The sequence below is a fragment of the Enhydra lutris genome, unplaced genomic scaffold (assembly GCF_002288905.1).
Source record: "Enhydra lutris kenyoni isolate GAN:26980312 unplaced genomic scaffold, ASM228890v2 scaffoldscaffold22, whole genome shotgun sequence".
Classification (NCBI taxonomy): domain Eukaryota; kingdom Metazoa; phylum Chordata; class Mammalia; order Carnivora; family Mustelidae; genus Enhydra; species Enhydra lutris.
The window spans coordinates 14,612,455-14,638,478 of NW_019154106.1; the positions used below are offsets into that span (position 1 = coordinate 14,612,455).

At 37.0% G+C, this 26,024-nt stretch overlaps 1 protein-coding gene and 1 pseudogene across 1 annotated transcript; one reads left to right on the forward strand and one right to left on the reverse strand.

Moving 5' to 3' along the window:
* Positions 1–12,907: 12,907 nt before the first annotated feature.
* On the reverse strand, positions 12,908–18,623 carry LOC111149888 (olfactory receptor 4C46-like). The gene is given in 4 exon segments (XM_022507186.1): positions 12,908–12,964; positions 17,720–18,186; positions 18,189–18,461; positions 18,464–18,623. Coding segments are annotated over 4 exon segments (957 nt in total).
* Positions 18,624–18,935: 312 nt separating this feature from the next.
* Positions 18,936–25,538, forward strand: LOC111149889 (annotated as a pseudogene).
* The last annotated feature ends 486 nt before the right edge of the window (positions 25,539–26,024 follow it).

A 26,024-nucleotide genomic window follows, 5' to 3' on the forward strand; every position in this document is an offset into this window, starting at 1 on the left:
AAAGATTTTATTTATTTATTTGACAGAGAGAGAGATCACAAGTAGACAGAGCAGCAGGCAGAGAGAGGGGTAGGCAGGGTTCCCACTGAGCAGAGAGCCTGATGCAGGGCTTGATCCCAGGACCCAGAGATCATGACCTGAGCTGACGGCAGAGGCTTAACCCACTGAGCCACCCAGGTGTCCCTAAAATTGACTCAAAATTCTTAACAAAATATTGAACTACTTTAATTTTGTATAAATCATCAAGTTTTATCCTAAATATTCTTTCATAGTTTATTATTATATACTTGATAAATATATCCACCAACCTGGAAATTAAAAGTGAAAAAGCAGGGGCGCCTGGGTGGCTCAGTGGGTTAAGCCGCTGCCTTCGGCTCAGGTCATGATCTCAGAGTCCTGGGATCGAGCCCCGCATCGGGCTCTCTGCTCAGCAGGGAGCCTGCTTCCTCCTCTCTCTCTGCCTGCCTCTGCCTGCTTGTGATCTTTCTTTCAAATAAATAAATAAAAATCTTTAAAAATAAAAAAAAGTGAAAAAGCAAATAATTATTTCAACAGATGCAGAAAAAATATGTGATAAATTCACATGTTCATCATATAAATGATTACCAGTAACAAAATTCAAAAACACATTAAAATATGAAGGAACTTGCTTACCCCTAAAAATAGTATTTCTTAAAAGCCCTACTTAAAGCATTACCCTAAAAATAATTAAATTAGATTAAATAAGATATATTCTCTTTAACACCAAGAATGAGATAAAATGCTCATTTCTATAACCATTTCTATTCAAGAGTGTAATGCAGCACAATGAGGAAAAAAAAAATCTCATCTGTAAGAAATGGACAGGAGGAAAAAAAAAAGAAATGGACAGGAGGAAATAAAGCTGATATTATTTGCAGATGACATTATCATTCATATACAGAATCCAAAGATTGCATAGATATTACTAGAAATAGCAGAGCTGAACAGTGCCTGACTATGAGAATAATATACAATATTCAATTAAAATACAATATTCACTGACATGTCCATATGCCATCAACAAACAATAAGAGATGTAATTAAAATAGACATAATTCACACTAGTTTTAGATAGTGAAATATCAAGTAAGTAATATTTTCTTTAATTTGCTGTGTAGTTTTCTGCTGTTTGGCTATGCCACTATTTGCACACTCATTTACCTACTAGTAAACTTTGAGATTATTTACAATTTTTGGCTATTACAAATAAAGCTGTTGGTAGCATTCATATAAACTCTTTGTATGTATATGTGCTTTTATTACTCTTGCACAAATACCAGTGGACTGTTCTGGCCAATGTTAGATGTCTGCTTGGCTATTTATTTATTTATTATTTTTCTCTAAAAGAGCACATACTTTTGTTTGTTTGTTTTTTATTTTATTTTTTATTATGTTCATTTAGCTAACATATAGCACATCATTAATTTTTGGTGTAGTATTCAATGATTCATTAATTGTGTATAACACCCAGTGCCCATCACAACATATGCCCTCCTTAATACCTATCACCCAGTTACACACCATTATCCCATCCCCCTCTCTCTGTAACCCTCAGTTGTTTTCCCAGAGTCCAGAGCATCTCATGGTTTGTCTCCCTCTCTGAATTCTTCCCTTTCAGTTTCCCTTGCCCTGTGATCCTCCATGCTATTCCTTATGTTTCACATATGAGCGGAATCATATGATAATTTTCTTTCTTTGCTTGACTTATTTCACATAGCATAATCCCCTCCAGTTCCATCCATGTTGATGCAAATGGTAGTTATTCATCCTTTTTGGTGGCTGAGTAATATTCCATTGTATATATGAACCACATCTTCTTTAAAGATTTTATTTATTTGACAGAGAGAGATCACAGGTAGGCAGGCAGGCAGAAAGAGAGAAAGAGAGGAGGAAGCAGGCTCCCTGCTGAGCAGAGAGCACAATGTGGGGCTGGATCCCAGGACCCTGGGATCATGATCTGAGCTGAAGGCAGAGGCTTTAACCCACTGAGCCACCCAGGCCCCTCAACTTTCCTTCTTTTTAAATGATCTCAGGAAATTGTCTTAATTTTCTGGGAATGAATCCTGAAGAAATTCACATTTGTTTGAACTACTGAATTGTAAGTTGTGTTGAGCATACTATACTTTCCTACCAGGTCAGCTATTGTCAATGGGTTGTGTTAAACCAATGGAATTGCTCTGACATTAAAAGGAAAGAGCAGGAGAAAACAATACAGCAAAAGAGAGAATATCAATTAATGACTGAAATCTTGAAAAATATTCAAGAAACCCATTCATTTGCTGCACTTATATTTCATGAGTTACATACTACTTCAAAAATATATGTTACCATTGATGTTTGTGATAGCAATTGATAAAGGAAAGATAAAATTGTTGAATTGCCCACCTATTTTTGAATTATGCCCTTGTCATGGCTTTGTCAGAAAATTTTATATCGAGATACAATCTAAAGATCAAATGCCAATAAAAGGGGATGATACTGAAAGTAACTTGAAGACACTCTTTCTGTTGAGTTAGAACTCAATGATATTTTTTGTAATAAGGAATAAATGAAAAATTAAGGAATTCACATCTTTGTGTCCAATGTATATCTTAAGACATCATTTAATCAGTGTAAAATGTGTGTGGGATAAAAAGAAACCATCCAAGAGCTATTTTACCCACTAAAGAGGGAATATCTGATTCTAGTGAGTTTACAAAGGTAGCCTACTTTCTACGTTAGTCTGACTCTCAAGTGACAGACATATTTGGGCCCCCAGGTGTCTATTTAAAATACAAAATGTTACAATATGATTTAGCAACCACCATTTGTAGAAACTCCCAGATTTAATATCTATGTTATTGATATTCCTTAAAAGATTTTAGATGGCAAATAGGTGGCAGCTATGGCATTTTCAGAATACTCTGTGCTGTAAGACATCAATTATCTTTTAAATTACTATTCAAAATTCTAACCTCATAAATAGAGAAATTTTCAATTTGTTCCTACTTTGCTTTCAGGGTCAAGGATCCCTGTCCTCCTTTATATAACAGAATAAAATAATTATGTCACAGAGTGTTCAGCAGGTAACTGTAACTAAGGAGTACTGAAAAGCTTTAGGGTGTGAAAATCATTGACCAATATTCTGCTTATTGCAACGAATAGTAATCTTTGTTTATGAGGTAGAAACAACATTGATATTTCAGATATACCTAAAACAAATTGATTTATAGACAACTTTTATCAAAGTAAACCGTGAATAATAAAAATGTGGAAATCACTTGACCAATTCAAATCTCTGATTCTACACAGAAGAGACATAGCAAGAGAATTTAGGTAATTTCTCAAGACTGAAAAGTAACACACTATAAATGTTAAAAGACAGAAATCCTGTTTCTTCCTCAGTCTGGGGCTATCATTCATGGGAGAGCACTGAGAAGGATGTCATGAAGGGCAGTATGGAAAAACTCTTTTGAGTCCTCTGAGCAGAAAAGAATACATGTATTCTAGGGTTTGCTGATTCTAAAACATTTGAAATAAATTGCCCTCAGTTTTACAAAAATGCAAATTCCTCACCAGGATTCCTGCTTGTGTTCATTGGAATTTTACCTCCAGTAGCACAAAACCCAGCTTGTATTCTGAGGAAAGTTATCCTATGATCAGTGCTGTTAGGAGAGGTAAAGGGAGGAGGGAGAAGTCAGTTGAGGAGATTTACTGTCATAAAACAATAAAGTGATACCGAGGACCCCTCTCATGGAAAAACTAAAGGCACAATTGGTAAATAAAGAACTTGAGGTAACCGCTGAACAAGGGGTTGAAACAGCAGCAACACAGAAAGGGATAGAAATGCGGAGGCATTTCAAATCAACTGACCAGTGTGTTCCTTGAGCGAATGGATTCATCTCTTTACATTTCCTCCTTCTCATTTCACAACTAAGATATCAATCCTAAATTCAGAATTTTAGTGAGGAATACATGAGCTAATATGAAATACCCAGTGACATGTGTGGTTCAAAACTGTCATTTTTCTTTTACAGTCTTTCTTCTCTGAGTGACTTCTTTAGGACCACAGATTGTCATGCACACACACACAGAATCAAGGGAAAAATAAAGAAAATTTTAAAAAGAGCATAAATAATATGGGTTTACCAAGTATGATCATGATAAACTCTAAACAATCTGTTAATGAAATTCTGTTAATATTATAATCGGTTGGTTATCTTAACTTGTTTCTTAATGTTAATCACTATTCTAATTTTTTTCTCTACAAAAAGGTATGCAAATGCTTACTTTTGATATCATTGAATAAAAATTATGTGTACCTTTGGATTTTGCTGTTTATGAATGAATAGAACCTGTCATATTTAGATAAAAGTATCTACTACACATTCAAACTTTCCCTGAGTATAACAGAATGTAGGGTATTATAAACTTACCATGGTTGACTTGGATGAAACTACTCTGTTTTAGGAAGGCAGATGTTTTGAAATATAAAAAATTCTGTTATAGTACACATTCAAGCATAAACTTGACTGTTTCTTAAATCAGAAAATGGAAGACAGCCTTTATTCAAGAGTTGAGGAAACAATGAAATTCACTGCCTACTTGAAGATGGCTTATCTAACTCTACTCTTTTGCTCCACAAAAGGCAGAATTTTGCTTATAGCTAATGTGTCATGAAAATTCAAGTGTGCTGAAACATTTTTATAGTAATCAAATTGTCGTATGCTTCAAGAGAGGCTATATGCTTTAGAATGAAATTGTATAGAAGTAAAATAAAGAGCACGCAGTTATTCTAGCACATGTATGGTGGGACCCTTCACAAACCAAGGTGACAAAGGTAATTGACTAACCATAAGATCTGAGTGACTGTCTGGTTAGATTTGGGGCTGCATCAGGAAGCATTTCATTCTCAGATACTTACTCTGCCCGTTTATCCCTAGTACCAAAACCTGGAATCCACTGCAGAGAGTTACAAACCTGGAATTCAAACATACCCACATGAATTCTCTGCAAATATTTTGAAAATTTCAACAAATCTTAAACCTTCTACAATTTACAAGAGAAGTGTACTTCCAATATTCACTAAGACTCTTTGAAGCAAGAAGTAGATCTTCATCCCTCAGGGAAGCAGCCTGGGAGTTTCAAAAGCTGATTTAGCTACTTAATGATAGCTCAAGAAGAAAATAAGCAAAATGGGTTATATATTTTCCTGCAAAACTAACACGAGTATATAGGTCCTAGGAATCATCCCTTTATTTTAGGCTTATTCTTGAAGACAATTTGGTTCAGAGGAACAGAATACAAACATGTGGCAATGTGAGAATTAATAGGTTTTTGAAATCTTTATGTAATTATATTCCCAAAGGCATTTCTAGACAGGTCTTTGACCAAGTGTTGCAAAGGTATCATCACATAAATGTGCTTCGTGCTCTTGGGTATAAATGTTCCACAGATGCTTATATGGGGACAAAAAATTGGCCCTTTTTCCCTGAAGGCCCCCAAAGCTATAGTGTGGCTGCCATGTGCTCTTCCAGTGTTCTGAAGGATAGAAGGGAAATTGTAGTAATAATAGTATCAGGTTTGTTTTCAGGAAATCAGTAATGAGGTAGGACAAGGAGCACCAAAGACAGCCACTGACAGTCCTTTTTGTTTTTGTTGTTCTTTTTTTGAAATTATAAAGATCTTTGGTGTCAGGGTAGGTAGATAAATGAAATCAGTGATTTGTGGTATTATAATTTATATGATGTTAGCATTGATGCATAAGATGTTGGAAAATGGTAGGAAAAAAAAAGAAAAGGAAAGGAAAAGAAAAGAAAAAAGAAAGAAAGAAACAACTCTTCTCCATAATTTGGAAGGGAGGAAATGCAAAAATAATGTGGAAAGATCAGAGGAAAGAAGCCAAGTACAGCAAAACCTTTAATGTGTTTCCCATTTGGTTCCTTCTCTGCTCACTGGCTAGTCACAGGTGGTTTAGACTCAGTCTCATCTGCCTGCACCGAAGCCAGTCAGTCTCTCTCTCTCCCACATGCCAACCCATGCATGTGATGCTTTCACATGCAAGAAGGGTCAGGATATCAAATTTTATAATATTTAATCTGTTTCAGATCATTCTACTTAGCCAAAGGATAACAAAAATTTGCTGAGAAATTGTTGGTTGGATTAAGCTCATTATATTACTTATTGTTCATGATAATGCATACTTTGACACACATATTATTAGCTTTACTATGTAGATAAAAACACAGAAGGTTCAAACGTTTGAATAACTAGTTCAGGTAGCCAGTAAGCACTTGAAGCAAGAAAATGCTTTATTCTGGTTTCCTGCTCCCTTTGGAACTTTAACTGTTTGATAACCCTGAGGAAATGAGGGATTCTAGCACTTCATCTTAAAGGACATGTTAACCCAATGATTTAGAGCTTGTCTACACCAGCATTGTGTCCAGTGTTGACCAAGCTGTGCTCCAGAGCTAGTCTGCACAGATCCACCTCAGGAGACTGCTGGTCATATCTCTAACCTTCTCCTGTGCACACATGTGGAAAACCCTTAGAGAAGAATAACAGTTAATTGACATCCTCTCAACTGTTTAGTTCATCCTTTTCTGTATACTAGTTCTGCTTCATAATTAAAATTTTAGTGAAGTAAAAAATATCATTTTTTATGGACACATTTTTTAGATATATTTATTTATTTTAGAAGGAGAGAGAGCGAGATAATTGTATTGGAAGGGCAGAAGGAGAGGGCAAGAAATTCTCTAACTCACTGCACCCCGAGTGCTGAGTTTAGCAAGGGTGCTCTACCTCAGGACACTGAGGTCACCACCTGAGCCCAAACCTGCATTCCGATGCTTAACCAACTTCACCACCACCAAGGTACCCCTCTTTGGGACACTTTCATTCCACGTGTTTAGAAAATTTTTCTTTTAATCCAAGGTCATGAAGATCTTCTCCTATGTTTTACACCAACATTTTTTTTTTAACTTTTACATTCCACAGATAGCTCTAAGTCCATTTTAAATTAATCTCTACTGTTGTGATATATAGATAAAAGTTTGATTTGCTTTCTTTGTTTTGTTTGCTTTGTGCAGCAATGATGCCCAATATTTCCACCTTCATTTTTTGTAAAAACTATTTTTTCACCACTCAGTTGACTATAGACTTTGCTGAGATTCGTTCACCATATATGTGTGGGTCTACTACTGGGCTCTCTATTCTGCTTTGTTGGTATTCTCAGGTATCTTTATGAAAATACCACATCATTTTGAACACAGCAGTTTGGTAACATAGCTGGAAATCAGATCATGTAAGTTCTTCAAATTCTTTCTTTTAATGCTGTGGAACCTAATTTAGGACCCTTGTATTACCATATGAGTTTTAAAGATGTTTGGAAAAGTTCAATACATTCCTGTAATTATGCTTGAGAAACTGTGAATCTGGAAATGCCTCTGGGGAGAAGTCATCTCTTAATAATGTTGAGACATCTGTCCACAAACAGTATTTCTTCTACTTATTAAGGTGTTTATATTCTCTCAACAAATGTTTTACTCTCAGAGTACATGTTTTCCTTATATCTTGCTACATTTATTCTTAATTATTTTATAATTTTAAGACATTACAAATGGTTTTTTATTTATCTTTTTATTTCTTTATTTTTAAAATTTCTTCTCAGTGTTCCAGAATTCATTGTTTATGCACCACACCCTATGCTCCATGCAATACATGCCCTCCATAATACCCACCACCAAGCTCATACAACCAACCACTCCCCGCCACTCCAAAACCCTCAGATTCTTTTTCAGAGTCCACAGTCTCTCATGGTTCATCTCCCCCTCCAATTTTCCTCAACTCCCTTCTCCTTTCCATCTCCCCATGTTCTCTGTGTTATTTCTTATGCTCCACAAATAAGCAAAATCACATGATAATTGACTCTCTGTGCTTGACTTATTTCACTCATTATAATCTCTTCCAGTACCGTCCATGTTGATGCAAAAGTTGGGTATTCATCCTTTCTGATGGAGGCATAATACTCCAAAGTATGTATGTATCACATCTTCCTTATCCATTCGTCCATTGAAGGGCTTCTTGGTTCATCCACAGTTTGGCTACTGTGGCCATTGGTGCTATGAACATTGGGGTAACATTGGGGTATAGTTGGCCTTTCTTTTCACTACAACTGTATCTTTTTTAAAAAATATTTTATTTATATACTTGACAGAGATCACAAGTAGGCAGAAAGGCAGGCAGAGAGAGAGAGAGAAACAGGCTCCCCAGTGAGTAGAGAGCCCGATGCGGGACTCGATCCCAGGACCCCGGGATCATGACCTGAGAAAAGGCAAAGGCTTTAAACCACTAAGCCACCCATGCACCCCACTACATCCGGATCTTTGGGGTAAATACCCAGTATTGCAATTGCAGGGTCATAGGGAAGCTCTATTTTTAATTACTTGAGGAATCTCCACACTGTTCTCCAAAGTGGCTGCACCAACTTGCATTCCCACCAACAGTGTATGAGGGTTCCCCTTTCTCCACATCCTCTCCAACACATGTTATTTCCTGTCTTGCTGATTTTGGCCATCCTAACTGGTGTAAGGTGGTATCTCAATGTGGTTTTAATTTGAATCTCCCTGATGGCTAGTGATGATGAACATTTTTTCATGTGTCTGATAGCCATTTGTATGTCTTCATTGGAGAAGTGTCTGATCATGTCTTCTGTCCATTTTCTGACATGATTATCTGTTTTGTGTGTGTTGAGTTTGAGGAGTTCTTTATAGATCCTGAATATCAGCCCTTTGTCTGCATTGTTGTTTGTGAATGTCTTCTCCCATTCCATGGGTTGCCTCTTTGTTTTGTTGACTGTTTCCTTTGCTGTGCAAAAATCTTTTGATCTTGATGAAGTCCCCAAAATTCATTTTCATTTTTGTTTCCTTTGCCTTTGGAGACATATCTTGCAAGAAGTTGCTGTGGCAGATATCAAAGAGATTACTGCCTATGTTCTCCTCTAGGATTCTGATGGATTCCTGCCTCACGTTGAGGTATTTCATCCATTTCAAGTTGATCTTTGTGTATGGTGTAAGAGAATGGTCGAGTTTCATTCTTCAACACATAGCTGTCCAAATTTCCCAGCACCATTTATTGAAGAGACTGTCTTTTTCCACTGGATATTTTTTCCTGCTTTGTCGAAGATTATTTGACCATAGATTTGAGGGTCCATATCTGGGCTCTCTACTCTGTTCCACTGGTCTATGTGTCTGTTTTTATGCCAGTACCATGCTGTCTTGGTGATCACCGCTTTTTAGTAAAGCTTGCAATCAGGCAATGTGATACCCCCAGTTTTGTTTTCCTTTTTCAACATTTCCTTAGCAATCCGGGGTCTCTTTGGATTCCATATAAATTTTAGGATTGTTTGCTCCAGCTCTTTCAAAAATGCTCGTGGAATTTTGATCGGAATGACATTGAAACTATAGGTTGCTCTAGGCAGTATAGACATTTTAACAACGCTTATTTTTCTGATCCATGAGCATGGAATGGTCTTCCATCTTTTTGTGTCTTCTTCGATTTCTTTCATGGGTGTTCTGTAGTTCCTCGAGTACAGGTCCTTTACCTCTTTGGATAGGTTTATTCCCAGGTATTTTATGGTTCCTGGTGCTATAGTCAATGGAATTGATTCTCTAATTTCCCTTGCTATATTTTCATTGTTAGTGTATAAGAAAGCAACTGGTTTCTGTACATTGATTTTGTATCCTGCCACGTTACTGAATTGCTGAATGAGTTCTAGTAGTTTGGGGGTGGAGTCTTTTGGGTTTTCCTTATAAAATATCATGTCATCTGTGAAGAGAGAGAGTTTGGCTTCTTCATTGTCAATTTGAATACCTTTTATTTCTCTTTGTTGTCTGATCGCTGTTGGTAGGACTTCTAATACTATGTAAAACAAGAGTGGTGAGAGTGGGCATCCTTGTCTTGTTCCTGATCTCAAAGGGAAGGCTGCCAGTTTTTTCCCATTGAGGATGATATTCACTGTGGGTTTTTCGTAGATAGATTTTATGAGGTTGAGGAATATTCCCTCTATCCCTATACTTCGAAGCATTAAAATCAAGAACGGATGCTGGATGTTGTCAAATGCTTTTTCTGCATCAATTGAGAGGACCATGTGATTCTTCTCTCTTCTCTTATTGATTTGTTCTATCACATTGATTTGTGAATGTTGAACCACCCTTGCATCCCAGGGATAAATCCCACCTGGTCATGGTGGACAATGTACTGTTGGATCCTATTAGCTAGGATCTTGAGAATCTTAGCATCCGTATTCATCAGAATCTTAGCATCCATATTCATCCACAGTCATTATCATTGGTCGGAATTCTCCCTCTTGGTGGGGTCTTTGCCTGGTTTGGGGATTAGGGTCATGCTGACTTCATTAAAAGAGTCTGGAAGTATTCCTTCTGCTTCAATTTTTTGAAACAGCTTCAGGAGAATAGGTGTTATTTCTTCTTTGAATGTTTGGTAGAATTCCCCAGGGAATCCGTCAGGTCCTGGGCTCTGGTTTTTTGGGGAGGTTTTTTTTTGTTTTTGTTTTTGTTTTTGTTTTTTTAAATAAGCTTATAATATATATTTTATACCCAGGGGTACAGGTCTGTTAATTGCCAGGTTTACACACTTCACAGCACTCATTTGATCACTGCTTCAATCTCATTTCTAGATATCAGTCTATTCAGGTTGTCAATTTCTTCCTGCTTCAATTTTGGAAGTTTATAGTTTTCCAGGAATGCATCCATTTCATCTAGGTTGCTTAACTTATTGGCATATAACTGTTGATAATAACTTCTGATGATTGTTTCTATTTCCTTGGTGTTAGTTGTGATCTCTCCCTTTTCATTCATAATTTTATTAATTTGGGCCTTCTCTCTTTTCTTTTGGATTAGTTTGGCCAATGCTTTATCAATCATATTGATTCCTTCAAGAAACCAGCTTCTAGTTTCATTGATGTGTTCTACTGTATATCTAGTTTATACCTCATCGATCTCTGCTCTAATCTTATTTCCCTTCTTATGTGTGGAGTTGGCTTAATTCGTCGTTGATTCTCCATTTCTTTAAGGTATAAAGACAGCTGGTGTATTCGGGAGTTTTCAACTTTTTTTGAGGGAGGCTCAGGTGGCTATGTATTTCCCCCCTAGGACCGCCTTTGCTGTATTCCATAGGTTTTGGACCAAAGTGTCTTCATTCTCATTTGGTTTCCATGAATTGTTTAAGATCTTCTTTGATTTCCTGGTGGATCCAAGCATTCTTAAGCAAGGTGGCCTTTAGCTTCCAGGTGTTTGAATTCCTTCCAAACGTTTTCTTGTGGTTGAGCTCCAGTTTCAAAGCATTGTGATCTGAGAATATGCAGGGAATAATCTCAATCTTTTGGTATCAGTTGAGCCCTGATTTATGACCTAGTATGTGGTCTATTCTGGAGAAGGTTCCATGTGCACTTGAGAAGAATGAGCATTCTCTTGTTTGAGGGCAGAATGTTCTGTATATATCTATAAGGTCCATCTCATCCAATGTGTCATTCAATGCGGTGGATAGACCCAATGTGTCATTCAATGCGGTGGATAGACCCTTTAAGAATTATGTAGTGTCCCGTATCTCTGACTACAGTTTTAGTTTAAAATCTAATTTATCTGATATGGAAATCGCTACCCCAGCTTTCTTTTGAGGCCCAGTGGCATGAAAGATGCTTCTCCATCCCTTCACTTTCAGTCTGCATGTATCCTTAGGTTCAAAATAGGTTCTTGTAGACAACATATGGATGGGTCCTGTCATTTTATTCAATCTGCAACCCCATCCCGTTTCTTGGGCTCATTAAGGCCACTTACGTTGAGAGTGATTATTGAGAGATACATTTTTATTGATGTAGTGTTACCTGTGAAGTCTTTTTTCTATAGATTGTCTCCATAAATTTCTGTTCAATGATATTCTTGGGATTTTTCCTTTTTTATAGAACCCCCCTTAATATTTCTTGTAGTGCAGGCTTGGTGGTCACATACTCTTTTAAACCTTTCCAGTCTTGGAAGCTCTTTATCTCTCCATCCATTTTGAATGTCAGTTTTGCTGGATAAAGTTTTCTTGGCTGCATGTTCTTCTCATTTGGTGCCCTGAATACATCTTGCCAGCCCTTTCTGGCTTGCCATGTTTCTGTGGACAGGTCTGATGTTATTGTGATGGGCTTCCCTCTGTACATAAGGAATCTCTTCCCCCTGGCTGCTTTCAAGAGCTCCTGTCTAAAATTATGATTCATCATTTTCACAATCAGATGTCTTGAGGTCTTTCTAGATTCTACTATCTTGGGGGGGAGAACTTTCTGCCTCTAGGACACGAATGCTGGTTCCATTTACCAGATTGGGAAAATTTTCATGGGGAATTTGTTCAACTATATCCTCTAGTCTTCTTCCTTTCTCCTCCCTCTCAGGGATTCCAATAATTCTTGATGTTGGAACATTTCATGGCATCATTTATTTCCCTAATTCTGTTTTCATGGCTTCTAAGCTGTTTGTTCCAGTCTTCCTCCTGATCTTTTTCTCTATTGGTTTGTCCTCTAGATCACTAATTCTATCTTCTGCTTCAGTAACCCTAGCTGTTAGAGAATTTAGATTAGATTGGAACTCAATGAGAGCATTGTTAACATCATCCCTTGTGGCTTTCATTCCTGCCCTAATCAATTCCATTTTGTTATTAAATGCTTTCTCCTACCTAGCCATTTTCTGGATAATTATTAGCTTGAATTCCCTTTCCAACATACTGTTTACGTCCATACCCAATAGCTCTGACGGAGAGGGCACAGTCTCTGAATTTTTGCTCTGTTGGGCATTCCTCCTCCTAATCATTTTGGTGAGCGATGGTTGAGGGGAGATGTAGCTGAATGTATCAGTCATGGCACAGGCAAGGTGCACTCTGGAACACTTCTGTCCACGGGCATCTTCTGGCCCTGTAGAGATCCAGAAGTGTATAATTCTTATCTCAGGCTGATTTTATAGGTGATCAGAGTTCTTTGGTAAATAATCAGCTCACTTTAGGGGACCGATTGAAACAGCGCCACCTACTTCTCCACAATCTTGTCACCTCTCCTCACAGGGCCCTCAGATAGTCCCAGGTGAATGAAGAGAAGACCCTAAGAGCAGCAATTCAAATTGTGCAAATGACTTTCGGTACTAGACCCAAATATCTGGGTGCCAGTGTCTACAATGAATTTTTAAAATCCAATTTCTATTTGTTAGTTACTAGTACAAACTATGAAATTGAACTATGTATATATTGATCTTATTTCTTGAAATTATGCTAGACTCACATTACAAAGTAGGAGAACTAAAATTGTCTGTACTCACATTCAAATGATGTGTGTGTGTGTGTGTGTGTGTGTGTCTGTGTGCAAGTCTGCTAATGTAATAGTGTTATATACACTTGCATCCAAAGTAGTATTAAAGCAATTATAATTATTATGTTTATATAAAAAAGAGATTACTAGCTCAGTGTTGTTAAGTATAGCAATATAGGGCATGGATAAGAATCTGGAGGAAAATCATTAACTATTATAATCTGAAATAATCTTGGTTCTGCCCTTAATTAACATCTTGATCTTGGCAGGATCCTTAACTTCTCTATGTTTATATTACATTATGTATAAACTAAGTATAAAATCAATAGCAAGAATTATCTTACAGGTTTGTGGTGGGGATTAAATCAGCAAATGTCTGCAAAAATACAGAACCACTAAATATTCAATTTGGTAAATATAGTTATTCTTATCATTACCATCAACCTAAGTCTCTAAAAATGTCTCTAAGTCATCTTAAAATGGATGGAATAATACCAACCACACAGGATGTTATCAGTATTCAATGGGATCCTGTGTCGGGAACACTTTCTACTATGCTGTGAATATATCAGTTATTGAAGTGTGTGTATATATATATATATATATATATATATAATTCTATATTGTATATATGACATATGCATAATATATATATGCATACACACATACATAGTTATATACATTAAAATACTATTTTTATGGACCCTACAGAAAGTATGACTCATAAGAGAATATTTTGAACAACTCTATGCTAGATTTAAAAAGACTGATAATGCCAGTTTTGGGTGATGTTGTAGGGAAACAGAAACTCTCACACATTGCTGGTGGAAATATAACATAGCACTACCACTTTGGCAACACTTGACAATTTCTTGATATGTTAAAATACATGTAACATGGGGCGCATGGGTGGCTCTGTTGGTTAAGCATCTGCCTTTGGCTCAGGTCTGACTCCTGGGATCAAGCCCTGCATCGGGCTCCTGCTCTGTGGGAAGCCTGCTTCTCCTTTTACCACTCTTCCTGCTTGTGTTCCTCTCTTGCTCTGTCTCTCTCTGTCAAATAAATAAATAAAATCTTTTGGAAAAATTAAAATAAAATACACTTGATGTATAAGTCAGCAATTCAACTCTTAGGTATCAGTCGAAGAGAAATAATAATCTATGTCCACAAGAAGGCTTGTACATGAATGTTCACATTTCATCATTCACTAGGGCCATTAACTGGACAAAATTCCAATGCCCATCGGCTAGAATAAATATACAAAATATGGTAGAGCCATACAGTGACACACTATTCTTACTACAGAGGAACAAACTGCCAATAATACAATGTGATAAACCTCTAAAACAGTACAGTAAGAAAAAAAGATAATATTTTCTTTTGGAAATTGTGAAGTATGTGGCTTCACAAATGAATCAAGAGATAAACTGGGGTGTCCTTGAGATTCCATAATCTCTGACCAAAGCTTATGGATTCATTATGTCCCAGCAGTACCTGTCAGTGTGATAAAAATTGGATCATCAGTTCCATCCTGAACCAAAGAGTGACAATTCTCACAACATATGTAGTTATCACTCACCTCAGCTGAGTTTATACCCCATTTTTAAACTTATTCCTTCTAGTTCTTCTTCCCTTAGCAGCTTTCCAGTCTCTTTGGAGATGGTTTTCTGTTTTCTGTCTTTGCTACCTTATCATGTGGGAACACATGTCTGTTATGTCACTCCTTCCCGCCCACAAAACTGGCATTCACATGTTTCTCTGAACTGTAAATGGTATACTTATAAAATGTGAGTCCTCAGGCCTGAAGAAAAAAGGAAAAAGCCTTCCAACAGACAATTCTGACTCCATTGCTCATACCTCAGAAACTGTGGGTAATGACCCTGTGCTTTTGGAATAATCGAACATTGTGTAAGAACTCTTTTGTATGTAAAGTTCGTCATAAGTTGACCAGAGCACACTTTTTTGATCTCAGAATTCACAGTGATGGATGGGACTCAATATCTCTATGACAGGACAAACATGGCATAGATTCCGAACCTGTCATATTTTAATTGTGAGGTTTGGACCAATTGGCTTCAACTCCATGAGCCTTTTTGAATTAATTAATCTGCACATTTTGGATAAGCAGATGACTCAAAGGATTTTTTTTTTTTTTAAACAACTCACCCATTAGAAAGGCCAAAATATGGGACACTATCACCAAGAGATGCTGGTGAGGATGTGGAATAACAGGAATTCTCATTTATTGCTGATGGGAAAGCAAAACGGTGCAGTCATTTGGGAAGACACTTTGTCAGCTTTTACAGAACTAAAACAATTTAGCAATCCCACTCCTTGATTTTTACACAAAGGAGTTGAACATTTATGTCCATAAAAAAAAACCTGCACATGCATGTTTAACAGCATCTTTACTCCCAATAGGCCATACAACTGGAAGCAGCCAAGACGTCCTTCAGTAGGTGAGGCTAGATAAACTGCAACATCAGACAGTGGCGTATTGTTCATTGCCAAGAGAAATGAGCTCCAGGCAATGAAAAGGTATGAAAACCCTTCCAATGTGTTCCCCATGGTATTTGGCATTCAGCTCCATCACAGATATGAAACACTTCTTGATCTTCCCAGTCACTAACTTTCTCGTTTCATGTCTTACTAACTTGACTTTTAAGAGCTCAGTGTCTGGCTTATTACACACAGTAGAAGCTCAATAATAATTATTGAATGAATAGATGAGCCAGTAGCCACAACATATTGAAACGATTAGATTTTTTCTTTTTCACACCCTGGTTTTTGTTATGCATCCTCTCCTAGTAATCCTCTCAGAAGAACACGTGCTTATTCACTCTGATGATTCCCCTTCAATTTTTGTGCCCCCTTCTGATATGCTTTCATGTAGGAAATTTTCCTGACCCCCTGGTCTTTGTCGTGTGTCCCTCAAACAGGCTTTCATTGCTCCCTGTGCTGCCACCACCTGCCCATTTATAACATGGTCTTATCATTTTCTGTTCCCCTCTGGGTGTCTCAGTAGATTGAAACTTTCTGAAGGCAAGACCCTAGTTCCTCTGGACTCAGCTCTGAAGACCAGCAACCATCAGTGTGTCTGATACATTTGTTGGGCTCAAGAAATTTCTATTGGTGAATGAATGAGAGATATATGATCAAATATAAATGAATGGCATATATTTACCCTGAAGTTGTTTTGTGTGTAGATAGCAGTATATATTTTTTAAAACAACAATTCATAATGAAATTTTACCAAGAAGTAAGTAATTAACAGAGAAAAATGACATGAACAGATCAAATTCATATGATGATGACATCTTGCTGAGAGCAGGGAGAGTATCAAGGTAAGCTATTTTCTCCAACACTAAGGATCCCAGTTTCAATTTTTTCTTATTACACAGTTTAAGTAAGAGTTTAAAAAATTGTACTTTCTCAAAGAGATTTAGCTAGAATTGGCAGAGCCTAGACCAGTGAAATGTAAGAAATAAGTCCCTGGTCTCTGGTACTATTGATTTTCTCTACATTTTCCTGACTAGAACTCTCTTCCTTCATAACATTATTCACTCAATCAATATTTTTTATACCCCAGACATTATAGTGCCTTGTTGAAAATATTTTGGACAGGTAGTCAAGTACTCTATGGAGTGTGACTTTGTTTTATAAATAGAAATTCCTCTTAAATAATAGGATGTTCATTTATTTGAGTCATCATTTTTTTCTGAACGTTTAGCAGCCTAAGATGGCTGACATGAGCATTACAAAATGACACTTTAGGCTACAAGGAAATTTGAAAACTTCAGAGAGCCTTTGTTACCCCTCAGAGGTCAAATGGCTCTTTGCTTTTATAATCCTAATGCCCTTTAATACCATAATTTTATAGGCAACATGTTACATCATCCTTGATGTATAATTATAGATAGTGAATGTGTGTGTGTGTGTGTGTGTGCACGAGAGAGAGAGAGAGAGAGAGATAATGTAGCATAGTCTGTGACTAGGCTTTTTCTTTCTTCCACACTCTCCTTTTCCACTCAGTGCAGAATCTGTCATTCCTAGCAGCTTACTATTTTCTTTATACAGTAAGTATTCCTTGCTAAGTCCATCCAAAATGTCCTTTTGACCTTTGTTTCCATTGCATCGATGTTGAGCGTCAAGCATATTTATTTCTCACTTGAAATAACTTTTTTTTTAAGATTTTATTTATTTGACAGAGAAAGAGACAGTGAGAGAGGGAACACAGGTAGAGGGAGTGGGGGAGGGAGAAGCAGGCCTCCCACGGAGCAGGAAGCCCAATGTGGGGCTTGATCCCAGGATCCTGGGATCATGACCTGAGCTGAAGGCAGACACTTAATGACTGAGCCGCCCAGGTGCCCCTGAAATAACTTTTCTACTACATAATTTCCTAATAGCAGTTTTCATCTGGTCATTTCTCAGAGTATAGATTAAGGGGTTTAACATTGGTGTTATCATAGTGTAGAACACTGCGACTGCTTTATTGATAGATAAAGTAGCTGCAGGTCTCATGTACACAAATACACAGGGCACAAAGAACATGACAACCACCGTGATATGGGAGATACAGGTGGAGAGGGCTCTGCACCTTGCCTCCAAGCTGTGGTTCTTTAGGGAACACGGAATGACTACATAGGAGACCATCGAGAGGAGAAAGTTTAACAGACAGATGAAACCACTGTTGGCAGCAACAAAGAACCCTAGAGTGTGTGTATCAGTGCAGGCAAGATTGAGCAAAGGGTTCAGATCACACATAAAGTGATCTATGATATTCAGGCCACAGAAGGATAAAGGGATGATAAAGAGGATCTGTATGGCTGCATGAACACCACTCCCATTAGAAGGCCACAAACCTGCCAATTCATGATGGTTTTGTAGTGCAATGCCTTAGAAATGGTCACATAGCGATCATAGGCCATCAGAGTAAGTAGGATGACATCAGCACTTCCAATGAAATGTTCCCCAAAGACTTGGGTTATACGTGCATTGAATGTGGTGGTCTTCTTCTTACAGAGTGAATCTATGATCAGTTTAGGGGTATTAACAGAAGAATAACAGGCATCAATGAAGGACAGATCGGCAAGGACAAAGTACATGGGGGACCTGATAATGGGCTGGCAGTGATAGTGACCACAGTAAGCACATTTCCCACCAGAGAGATGATGTAGGTGACCAAAAAGACAACAAATATGACTTTGTGCATCTTTGGATTCTCTGTGAGCCCCAGTAGAACAAACTCTGTCACATTGTTCTTATTCTCCATTATGTCATCTTATGATTAATAGCATTACCTGAAAAAAAAAAAAACTTTTGTTTAATGTGACATTGAATTTATTAAGCTTCTTAATCTAGTAAATAAAAAAAAATACCTAGATTTTAGTGAGTTGTGGAATCTCATGACGTTTTTTTGAGACAGAAAATAAGTTTTACTGATTACTAAAATTATCTCCTTGATGAAGTTTCTGTTGAGTGTGGCCAAGGGGCACTTTGTAAACAGAGAGGCAAGAGGTCATCTGTGTACACGTCATCATCTGAGGTGACTAACCCTAACATGAAGTAGTGGATCCTACACATAATGGCAGGTGGGTGAGTATGAAAAGGGAGGGTAGTTTCTGATGTAAAAGCTATGAATGCAAGGTTAAGGAATTTTCCCTTTTTTCTTAGGAACAGGGGAATGATGGCAGAAATTGAGACTATCGATGGAAAACTGAAGAAGAATATGAGGAAGCAGGAATAAGGGTCTACTTGTGTCTTGGATGAAGTGGGGTGAGGTTTAGGCAGGGCACAAAAGCCAGAGAAAGAAACCCCAGTTAGGCTGTTCTTTATAATACTTAGCAGAAGACTTACAGGGCATCGGTGGGGGCTCTGTAAAGAACATATACAAAAGTGACCATAAATAATCATAATGCATTTGTCTAAATACAATAATGTTATTATATATATAGATGATATAGATATAGATATAGATATAGATATAGATATAGATATGGATCTGTATGTATTAATAACTGATTGCTATATTTATGGCATAGTAGCAAGTGCTCTGTGCACAGGATCCCATGAAATACTGATAATATCCTTTGTGGCTGGCATTATTCCATGCATTGTGAGATGAGAAAACAGTGTCAGAGACTTAGGTTAAAGGTAATAATAATGATAACTATATTTATTAAATTGAATATTTAGTGGCTCTGAATGTGTTTGCAGACATTTGCTGATTTAATCCCCACCACAAACCTGTAAAATAATTCCTGCGATTGCTTTTATACTTATTTTATACATTATGCAATAGAAAGACAGAGCAGTTAAAGATCCTGACAAGATCAAGATGCTAATTAAGGGCAGAACCAAGATTCCTTTAGGTTATAATAGTTAATGATTTTCCTTGAAGTTCTTACCCATGCTCTATATTGTTACAATTTACAACACTGAACTAGTGATCTCTTTTTTACATAACTATAATAATTAAAATTCTTTTATTACTACTTTGGAGGCAAGTGTGTATAACACTATTACATTAGAACTTTTGTGTAGGTAATCATTTGACCCTGAGTACAGACAATTTTAGTTCTCCTACTTTGTAATGTGAGTTTAGCATAATTTCAAGACATAACATCAATATATACACAGTTCAATTTCATAGTTTGTACTAGTAACTAACAGAAATTGAATTTAAAAATCCATTTGTAACGTCTTAAAATTTTAAAATAATTAAGAATAAATGTAGCTTATGGAGAGGGTGGTTGGGTTATGGACATTGGGGAGCGTATGTGCTATGGTGAGTGCTGTGAAAGTGTAAGCCTGACGATTCACAGACTGGTACTCCTGGGAATAATAGTACATTATGTTAATAAAAATACTTTAAAAAAAAAGAATAAATATAGAGAGATAAAAGGAAAATGTACTCTGAAAGCAAAACGTTTCTTAAGAGAATATAAACACCTTAATATAGAGAAGAAATACTGTTTGTGACAGATGTCTCAACATTATTAAGAAGTGATTTCTCCCCAAAGGCATTTCCAGATTCACACCTTCTCAAGCATAATTATAGGAACATATTCAAACCTTTTCCAAACAGCTTTAAAACTCATATGGAATTATGAGGGCCCTAAATTAGGTCCCACAACATTAAAAGAGAAAGAATTTGGAGAACTTACATGATCTGATTTCCAGCTATGTTACCAAACTGCTGTGTTCAAAATGATGTGGTATTTTCATAAAGATACCTGAGAAAACCAACAAAGCAGAATAGAGAGCCCAGTCGTAGACCCACACATATATGGTCCACTAATCTCAGCAAAAGTCTATAGTCAATTCAGTGGTGAAAAAAATATTTTTTGCAAAAAATGAGGGTGGGAATATTGAACATCTTTACTGCACAAAACAAATCAAAACAAAAAAAGCAGAGACAACTTTAATCTATATATCACAACTATATAGATTTATTTAAAATGGACTTAGAGCTATACAGACTTACAGCTACATATTTCATATATGTGTGTGTGTGTGTGTGTGTGTGTGTGTGTGTGTATGAAATGTAAAAGTTAAAAAATGTTGGTGTAAAACATAAGATCTTCATGACCTTGGATTACAAGAAAATTTTTCTAAACATGTGGAACGAGGGTGTCCCAAAGAGGAGCCCCTTGGAGGTGGTGGAGTTGGTTGAGCATCGGAATCCAGGATTGGACTCAATCCTGGTGACCTCAGGTTCCTGAGATAGAGCACCCTTGCTGGACTCAGCACTCAGGGTGAAGTCAGCGAATTTCTTTCCTTCTCCTTCTAGCCTTCCACCATGCTCTTTATCTCTCTCTCCTTCTTAAATAAATAAATATATCTAAAAAAACAAAGTGTCCATAAAAAATGATGATTTGCACTTCACCATAATTACAACTATGCAGCAGAACTAGTATACAGAAAGGGATGAACTAAACAGTTGAGGATGTGAATTAACTGGTATCCTTCTCTAAGGGTTTTCCACATGTGTGTACAGGAGAAAGATAGAGATATGACCATCTGTCTTCTGGCATGGATTGGTGCAGGCTAGCTCTGGAGCACAGCTTGGTCAACACTGGACATTACTGTGGTGTAGAGAAGCTCTAAATCACTGGGTTATCATGTCCTTTAAGAAGAAGTGCTAGAATCTCTCAATTCTTTAGGGTTATTAAACATTTAAAGCTCCAAAGGAAGCAGGAAACTAGAATAAAGCATTTTCTTGCTCCAGTTGTTACTGGCTATTTGAGCTAGTAATTCAACCTTTAAAACCTTCTGTGTTTTTATCTACATAGTAAAGCTAATAATACGTGTGTCAAAATATGCAGTATTATGAACATTAAGTAATACAATGAGCTTAATCCCACCAACAATCTCTCAGAGGATTTTTGTTATCCTTTGGCTGAGTAGATTGATCTGAAACAGATTAAATATTATAAAATTTGATTTCCTGACCCTTCTTGCATGCGAAAACCTCACACGCATGAATTGGCATGTGGAAGAGAAAGCCTGGACTGGCTTCAGTGCAGGCAGATAGATGAGGCTGAGTCTAAACCACCTGTGACTAGTCAGTGAACAGAGAAAGAATCAGATGGGAAACACATTAAAGACTTTGCTGTACTTGGCTCCTTTATCTGATTTTTCCACATTATTTGTGCATTTCCTCCCTCCCAAATTATGGAGAAGAGCTGTTTATATCTTTCTTTCTTTTTTCTTCTTCTTTTTTTGTCTACTGTTTTCCAGCAGCTCATTCATCAATGCTAAAATCAAACCAATAAAATATCACAAATCATTGATTTCATTTATCTACCTGCCCTGCACACCAAAGATCTCAATAATTTCCTAAGAAAGGACTGAAACTAGTCATCTTGGCTCCTTGTCCTGCTTCATCTCAGCTTTTCCTGCACTAACCTGATGCTGTTATAGGCTACAATTTCCCTCCTATTCTTCAGAAAGCTGGAGCACAGGGCAGTCATACTCTATAGCCTTTTGAGGTCTTCAGGGAAAAGGGGCCAATTTTTTCCCATAGAGGCAACTGCAGAAAGTTTATACCTAAGAGCACCAAGCACGTTAATGTGACAATGGCTTTGCAATTCTTGGGCCAAGACCTGTCTAGAAATGTCTTTGGGGTTATAATTACATAAAGATTTCAAAGACCTATAGATTTTCACATTGTCATATAAGTTTGTATTCTGTTCCTCTGAACCAAATTGTCTTCAGGCATATGCATAAAATAAAGGGAGGATTCCTAGGACCTATATACTCGTATTAGGTTTTGCAGGAATATGAAAACCATTTTGCTTTTTTTTTCCTTCTGAGCTATCATTAAGCAGCTAAATCAGCTTTTGAAATTCTCAGGCTGCTTTCCTGAGGGATGAAGATCCACTTCTTGCACCACTGAGTCTTGGTGACTATTGGAAGCCATGTCCCTTATAAACTGTAGAAAGTTTAAGACATGTTGAATATATTTCCAGAGAATTCATCTGGATTTATTTGAATTCTAGGTTTCTCTCCACATATGACTCCAGAGTTTGGTACTAAAGACAAACTGGCAGAGTGAGTATCTGAGGACAGAATGCTTCCTGATGCAGTCCCAAATCTAACCAGACAGCCACTCAGACCTTATGGATAGTGAATTACCCTTGTCACCTTGGTTTGGGAAGGGTCCCACTACACATGTGGTAGGCTAATTATGTGGGTTTTTAAAAAATATTTATTTCATATAATTTCACTCTAAAGCATCTAACTTCTTTTGCAGCATATGAGAATTTGATTACTCTAAGAAAGTTTTAGCATACCTTAGTTTCAATGACACATTTGTTATAAGCAAAATTCTGCCTTTTGTGGAACAAAACAGTAGAGTTAGATAAACAATCTTCAGGTAGGCAGTGAATTTTATTGTTTCCCCAACTCTTCAATATAAGCATTCCCCATATTCCTATTTTAAAAAGACCAGTTTGGGTGCCTGTGTGGCTCAGTTGGTAAAGTGTCTGGCTTAAGCTCAGGTCATGGTACCAGGGTCCTAGGATTGAGTCCTGTATCAGACTCCCTGCTCTGCTGAGAGCCTGCTTCTCCCTCTCCCTCTGTTCCTCTCCTTCTTGTTCTCTCTCTCACTCTCTCTCTCTGTGTCAAATAAATAAATGAAATATTTTTTAAAAGACCAGTTTATGCTTTAACATGTACAATAACAAAGGTTTCTAATATTTCAAAACATCTGCCTTCCTAAAACAGTACTTTCATCTGAGTCAAACATGGTAAGTTTATAGCACCCTACATTCTGTTACACTAAGGAAAGTTTGAATGTGTGAGAGAAACCTTGATTTAAATATGACAGTTTCTTTTCCTTCATAAATAGCATAATCCAAATGTACACATAGTTTGTATTGAGAAATACCAAAAAGCAAGCATTTGCATAACTTTCTGTAAGGAAAAAAAATAGACTGGTGATTAGTGTTAAGGAACAGTCTAAGACCGGTTGATTGACATATTAACAGAGTTTCAGTACAAATTGTTTGAGTTGGAATTAATCATGATCATACTTGTTAAACCCATGTTATGAATGTTCTTTTTCATTTCCTTTATTTTTCCACTGATTGTGTGTGCACGCATGACAATCTGTGTTCCTAAACTAATCACTCAGTGAGGAAAGACCATAAAACAAAAATGACAGTTTTGAGCCATACATGTCACTAGCTATTTTGTATTACCTCATGTATTCCTCACTAAAATTATGAATTTTGTAATGATATCTTAGTTGTGAAATGAAGAAGAGGAAGCGTAAGTGATGAAGCCATTTGCTCAATGATCACACTGGTCAGTTGATTTGAGATGCCTCAGCGTTTCTACCCCTTTCTGTGTTGCTGCTGTTTCAACCCCTTGCTCAGTGGTTGCCTTAAGTTATTTATTTACCAATTGTGCCTTCAGTTTTTCTGTGGGAGGAGTTGTCAGAATTACTGTGTTGTCTGATGAAAGCAAATCTCCTCAACTGACTTTTCCCTCTTCCTTTTACCTCTCCTAACAGCACTGATCATGGGGTAACTTTCCTCAGAATACAAGCTGGCGTTTTGTGCTATTGGAGGTGAAATTCCAATGATGATTCAGAAAACAAGCAGGAATCCTGATGAGGAATTTGCATTTTTGTAAAACTGAAAGCAAACCATTTCAAATGTTTTAGAATCAGCAAATCCTAGAATACATGTGTATATTAAATGTTCTGTACCTCTTTACTTACATGAATTCTCAAAAAGACAGGTAGAATGCCAGTTAACCCATCGACTGGCATACTGTTTTTTGCTCTGGGGGAGGAATCAACAGTTTTTCCATACGGTCCTTCATGACATCCCTATCAGTGCTCTCCCAGGAAAGACAGTCCCATATTGAAACAGGATTTCCGTCTTTTAACATTTATAGTGTGTTACTTTTCAATCCTGAGAAATTACTTAAATTCTATTGCTATGTCTCTTCTGCTTAGCATCAGATTTGAATTGGTCAAGTGATTTCCACATTTTAATTATTCACAGTCTACTTGGATAATAGCTACCTATAAATCAACTTGTTTTAGTAATTAGGTATATCTGAAACATTAATATTATTTCTAACTCATAAACAAAGATGAGTATCTGTTGCAATAAGTAGAAGATTGGTCAATGATCCTCACACTCCTAAACACTACGTGATTATCATGAGCAGGACAAGGTGCCATCTCCTAAGTCTTAGCTGCTTGGGCTGGTGGGGGCATCCATGCCTTTCCTCTGTTTTTCACTGTGATTGCTTTGCCCTTCTGTGGTCCTAACGAAATCGATCACTACTATTGTGATAGGTTTGCTAACGATGGCTTGTACTGATACTTCATCACCAGGTTCTTTGTGGTTGCCTTTTCAAGTATGGTTTCCTTAGTAACCTTTATTGTCTTTTTTGTTTCTTATGGAATGATTTTGTTCACTTCAAGAAATCTCTCAGCTGAGGGAAGACGCAAAGCCCTCTCCACCTGTTGGTCTCATATCACTATGGTCATCTTATTTTTTGGGACTGTAATCTATGTCTACCTTAGGCCACCTACTACTCTTCCTAAGGACAAAATATTTTTGCTCTACTTTACAACATCAATGCTCCTATGTTTGATCCCTTAATCTATACTCTGAGAAATTCAGAGGTGAAAAAAGCCATGAGAAAGGTGTGGTGCACATGATTAATATCAAAGGAGGCACACTGTTAATTTGAAGAAGTGTATTGGCTATTCAACTCTGAGAAAGAAAAGAGGGAGACATGAATGAATGTCAGGGACTAATCATGGAGTTTGTGGGCCATCACTGTTATGAGGGAAATGAATGGATGCAATAGGACTATAGGATTAAAGTAACATTGAGCAAATCCTTGTTCTTGCATACCAAAATTAATTGGAAGCTTTGTTAATTTTATGGGTTATTAAGATGGCATAGGTAGAGCAACAGTCATGAAAAACAATTGAGTGAAAGCAAATAAATCAGTGAATTATAAAGGGAAATATCTTAATGATAGTTTTCTTAATACATTGTACTTAGAGGCAAGACTGCACAATGACAGACATTCTTTGGTAGTTCAGAAGTTGTAATGTTAAAAAACAAAAATAATAATAATCTAAAATGAAAAGATTAAATTTCTGATAGAACATTCCTTGGTTCATACAGAAATCATT